This window comes from Topomyia yanbarensis, chromosome 3, assembly GCF_030247195.1.
Source record: "Topomyia yanbarensis strain Yona2022 chromosome 3, ASM3024719v1, whole genome shotgun sequence".
NCBI lineage: Eukaryota > Metazoa > Arthropoda > Insecta > Diptera > Culicidae > Topomyia > Topomyia yanbarensis.
The window spans coordinates 310,752,333-310,758,332 of NC_080672.1; the positions used below are offsets into that span (position 1 = coordinate 310,752,333).

General features: G+C 41.1%; 1 protein-coding gene across 1 annotated transcript in view; it reads right to left on the reverse strand.

Moving 5' to 3' along the window:
* LOC131689579 (dual specificity protein phosphatase 18-like) overlaps positions 1 to 5,437 on the reverse strand; it is a 28,689-nt gene extending 23,252 nt beyond the window's left edge. Inside the window, exon 1 of the mRNA XM_058974772.1 lies at positions 4,796 to 5,437. Coding sequence (XP_058830755.1) covers positions 4,796 to 5,076 — 281 coding nt within the window. The 5' untranslated portion in view covers positions 5,077 to 5,437. The remainder of the gene's footprint in view (positions 1 to 4,795) is intronic.
* Positions 5,438 to 6,000: the final 563 nt, after the last annotated feature.

A 6,000-nucleotide genomic window follows, 5' to 3' on the forward strand; every position in this document is an offset into this window, starting at 1 on the left:
TCGCCGGGAAACTAAGCTTGCTCATATGACCCTATTCCACGCTTTTCTAAGCTTTCTTCCTTCAACTCCTTGCTCTTTCTTATGAGTACTATAGCTCTTAATATTGAAAAATAGTTCACACCTTCCTGTCCCTTGCTAATTAGCTGAGATTGTTCAATATAATTCTGAAAATGTCTATTACATTCTTATTATACGTAGCACGTATCCCAATACTACCACGAAAGTTGACGCCGAAACACTTTAAACAAAGAAGTATAATATTTAATTGACTTTATCAGCCTGAGTTCAATGTTATATTCATGTAATCGGATTTTGAAATTTTGAGGGAATAGGTTTGGAACTGGAGGGGCGGGGTTCAGTGGCTTGAGAATGGAGGATGCGTCAGAAACCCTACATCTTATTTCGGTATACGGGGTGGATGACAGGAATGCAAATGTAAGGGTGGTCCAGGGAGGGGAGGTGGTGATGAAGGGGGAAGGTGTAAGTCTAACAAAGGGGGGGGGCGATGCTACTTCCAACTGCATATTATATCTTACATTTGAGACTCGGTTAAGTCATCACCTAAGAATCGATGTGACTTTAATTGCGGAATGTACCCGGAATCTCGAACTTCCGGAATTGTCGATAGTGAACAATATATTCAAAGAATGTTTGATTGGCAATCAGTGATCTAAACGTGCGAGTCGAAGTAATTTGGTGACCATTTCAATTGATTTTTAGCCTACGAGGTATTACGTACGATTGTACGGTTTATATGGGAAATTACAGTGTGACCTTACTAACCAACCTGTAACTCCGGAACCAAGAGTCAGAACCGAATGAAATTTAGCAGCAGTCAATGGTATTACTGTATCTTTCATTCGAAATCAGGTTTGTAAAAATCGGCAGAGTATTCGCTGGAAAATGTGTGTTCAATTAGTTTAGGAGCTTGGTGAGTTCCCCGGGGGCATCAAGAACCGTCATAAGTGGCCAATGAGGTCAAAGATACTTTGATTGGTCATAACTGATCTAGACCTGCAAAGCCAAGTAATGTTGCACTTATTTTAATATGTGTTACATCATTTAGGCATCATGGTGTTACCAGTTTATATGGGAATTTGCTGGCTGACCACACTCTTCAACCCGTAACTCCAGAATAGGACGTCGGATCAACTAAAAATTCAATATCAGCTTATGAGAGCGTTACACCTTTCATTCGAAACTAATTGTGTGAGAATCGAATAAGCCATCTCCGAGAAAATTGCGTGAGTTTTCAATGACACACACTCACACACTCACACATACACACAGACACTTTCCGATCTCGACGAACTGAGTCGAATGGTATATGACACTAGGCCCTCCGGGCCTCGGTTAAAAAGTCGATTTTTACAGTGATTGCATAGCCTTTCTTTATATGAGAAAGGCAAAACCCCTCTTACTACGAAACCATTATACATGTGCAATTCCAACTATCTACAAGAATAGTATATGACACAAGAAAAAAATAAGACGCACTCAAATACCTCTTGATTCCAAGTTTTATTCAAACGGTCGCCGGGTAAAATAAGAACCGAGATGATAGAAACCACAAAAAATCCGTCGCGCGAAAGAGAAGTGAACGTTTCCGATTTATTAAAATATAAGCAATGCTCCTAATAGTCGGCTTTCCGAAGTTCAAGTAACTTATTTGGCCAATCGTAACAATACGACAAAAGATAAATTTCCTAAATTCTCGGCAGCCGGCTGCTCAGAGTAATTACTACATGATAACGTTATTGGCACACTTACTAACAACTCTTCCCTTCCCGTGTTACATAGGGAGATGCAAAGGATTCCTTGGTCCGTAGCAGCGACATGTATCGGACTAACATTCCTTCCTTTCCTAGAAGAGCTGCATTCGGATGTTGCCGGTGTCGGTATTGATCAGCATGCAGGGACCAATATTGATTGCACAATATCATGTTATTCCCAATCATGTTGTTCTAATGAACATTTTGCAATCTAAATTGGTTCTGGTCATTAACGGAGTAGGAACCACGGACGATCTCTGATGCTTATGTATTTTTTTTATTTTTGACGTATTGGGTATCCCAATTTTAGGTTTTTTTAGCACTCTACAAGAGTAATCTAAGTTTTAAGAGTGACTTCAAGGGTACCATAAAACCAAAATTGTTACTTGGGTATGGGAAAGTTTCTGTATACTTTTTAGGTCCTTGAGCCACAATTTTTTTAGAACAATCGTGCTGTTTGCCTTGGGAAAAATGTAAGAATTTGAATGGATCTAAGCGATCAGACTTAGTAATAATTCCAGCTCGCCAATTTGGCAGCCATATCTATCGAATCTATTGTGCTACAATAATTCCACATCACATTTTAGAAGAAATTCAAGAAAAAACCTAAATCAGACCTGGGCATTGATGAATTGACATACCATAGAATCACAATACCAGCACCGTACAAATAACATCTTTCGAAAACATCCAGCTTCTTGTGGGACAGAAGAACAACTTCTACCCTACTTTGAGAGCTATGTCAATGACTACTAGTTCAAAACCATCATAACATGATTTATATAGCTTCTGTGACCACCCCTGGCTGCTACTCCGGTATCGATATGGACTAGCTGAAGTTGCGCAGGGAATCAATAAATAATTATGCTTGGGAGTAGCGAAATATCTTTCAATGTACAACTCCTGGTAATCTTAAACTGCTTTATTGATCAATACTGGCGCCGGCCAGGCCCGAACGTAGATCGCGGAAGGAAAGGGAAGGAATGTTAGTCCGATGCTTGTATTTTCTGGAGGCCGTATATACTACTACTGCGCATTCCACAAATATCACAGGAGGAGGATATTTGTATTAGTAAGAGTATAGAAGTTGGATCTACTTCTTCTTTGCCGACGCCAGAGAGGTGACTCCACTATCTGGAATAGATATCGATCCCCCAAACTCATGGACCGGAAACCAACGGCTTTACATCCCTTCCGAAGAAAGACGTGACCACAATTTTTTTCACGTCAGAAAAAATCTCAACGACCTCGGCTGGAATTGAACCCAGGCCAACTGGAATGAGTGGCAGTCACACTTACCACTCAAACCCTAGCGCCGTCATAACAACATGATTTCACAATGCCCATTAAAGCTTTAGCATCCCATGTGATTTTTGTTACAAATGAGCTATCTGTTGATTGCATTCGAAATTAGTTTTGATTCGCAATACACGAGGACCACCAGGTTTGTTTCGACAAAATCAAGAAAAATACCCAAACAAGGTTGTCCTATCCAAAAAGCGAATCCAAAATCGAAATCTTGAACAGTATATTTCTCGGCTCACAGTTTTCCAATGCAGGACTCTTTTGCTTTAAGGAGCAGTAAAGCTGCCCCATAGTTGACCCAATTTTTTGCGGGTGACAGTAACACAAGACTTGTCACAAACGGTGTTTAGTTTCTAGTCTAGGTTCCCTTCAATCGCTGACAAGTAAACAAATATTGACAGCCGGTTGAGCACGTTCTGTCAGTCACATTTCTAGAATTTTCTTGAAATATGCAAAACGCGGCTGAAATAAACGCGGCTCACCGACGGCCCTTCACGTGAGGTGGAAATGCCTTGACATGATGCGCTGTAGACATTCATAAGTTTACAAGCAAGTCAACAGACAGTTCACGGTCAAGGTGATGGTGGAATGTTCTGATAGTATTATTTCCAATTTTTATTACTCACGACACTGCTATTTTCTTGTAAATTTCTTTATTTAAAAAGATGGGAAAATAATTCCACAAATTAATCATTATGGAAATCATATGATTCGGCGCATCTTTTTATAGCCTAATCATTTCACCGCAACAACAGCATTGTTGTATGAGTGTGCCCAAACGCTAAACAGACCTATTTTTAGTTCTCCAGGACAGGGTGAATTATTGCACTTTTTCGGCGACGTACAGTCATTCGTACAGCAAAATTACTAAATTATTGAAGCCATTCAAAATAATATAGTTGCACTGCTGACAAATTGAATCACTGGGTGTCCGAAATTCATTCAGAAATAGCAATGGCAAACTCATTAAAATATGTTAATGTGCAAGCAGCTCCGATAATGAATGATGCGCGAGCGAACTTCGAGAAAGTTCCGTCTCAGCACTAAATTTTCTTGAAGACCACAGCTCCGTCGTCGCCCACATCTCGTCCGACATCACAACGCAGAACGAAGCGTGACCAAACGTTACTCCTGACAAATAAACCCATTCAAAATGTCGCCTTCTATTCATAAACCAACTAATCGGCTACCTGTTTGGTGAACTCGACATTTATTCTTGCCTTTAATTCGCCACCACAACGACACTTGAATATTTATAGCATCACAGTGGCGTCGTCGGCACGTCGCCATCCGCATTAAAACACCCGATGTTACCTTGAATTCTTTTTCCATCACATTCTTGTTCCTTTCTTGATTTTCCAACTCAGCTGCTAGCATAGCGAGTGTGAAGGTAAAACTTTTCACTTCCCGCATCATCTCTGAATTCCTCTCTAAATATAAAGAAAAACTCCCAACACAAGCCAACGATGTTTGAAATGAGCCGGCGAAATCACCGCCGTCGCCGCCGCATGAACATCTCACTCAATCAGAACATTCCAATTCCTCATCGATGCGAAGGAAACTTGATCGCATAGCAGCGTGAAAATAACAACACATCGGCAGACGAGGCAATAAACAGGGAGTTAGCTCACCACCGCGCTGGTTCGGAGTGAAAAATGATTTCCGATTCGAACATTCCATTCCCTTCGCATAACAAAGCAGGCGCAATAATTACTTACGTGGAGGAGCTGCTGGTGGTGCTGGTGGAAGCGACAGCAGTCTGTGGATTCTCATGACGCTCCAGCAGAGCCTGAATCTGATTAGGCTTTCCGGATGGGAGCACAATGCCCGAACAGCATCCGCCACCGCCGTGACAATCACCACCGGTATCCCGCCCGGAGACACCTTCGACTGCCACATCAGAGGTGGCCTTCGGCGTGATTGGATCCTCCATTAGCGTCGTCTGCAAGCTGTCCAGATGATGCTGATGATTCACACTGTTTATGTTTACCACTTTCATTTTCCGCCCCTGTCGCGCAGATTTTTCCCGTGTTCACTCACTTCACTCGCTCTGGATTACCAAGATTAATGGACGATTTGCTTCTTGGCACTGAACAAGCACTTCAATGTCCGTCCCGCTAGTTCGCAATTTATCAGAATCAGGCAGCGCCCTTCACTGTATTTTTTGTACTAGTCACCAGAAAATCACAAAATCGATAACTACACCTACTGATTCGATGAACACAGTGTCGGCAATCTGGATCCGTCCAGTAATAAATATTTGTACAAGTCTTTGGCTCTCGTTTCTAACTGTTTTGATCACGAAGGATAAAATTTTGCTTGCGCTCTGTATGAAATTCAATTCACGACTGATGGCAAGAATGGAATGCCTCTGAAGCGACTCACCCGACAATTTCGACGATGGAGGCGAATGGTTGCCGGTGACAAAATAGGTGGAAACTTGGTGTGGTGAAGGAGCGCGTCACATCATGCACAGTGAGTTTATTTTATACGTTAGCTGGCAAAAAAATTTGAAAATGTTCTATGTCCGAATTACATACCAAAAATAAGGAATTATAGGAGTTCTGATGTTATTGAGGGGTTATTGAGTGGATAAAAAATTGATTTTTTGCGTTTTCTTAATGTACTCAAGAAAGTTTCCACAAAATTTCAAAAGAATCCGACTAGAGCTTCCAACACGGGATTTTATTTCCAGGGAATCCCGGGACTATTGCTTTTCCCTGGATTCTTGTTTCTCGGGAATTTATTTTTACTACTTCCCGGGATTCGGGAAAAAGTGTTTTCTTATTTTTACGAAAGATTTGTTTTCTCCAATAGAATTTCTGCAGATAATATATTGATCTGCACATTTTGAAGCTTATGGAAGGGTCCATAGTACGCTGTCAACTGGTTGACTCAATAATTATTTCGATTTTGAACTTTT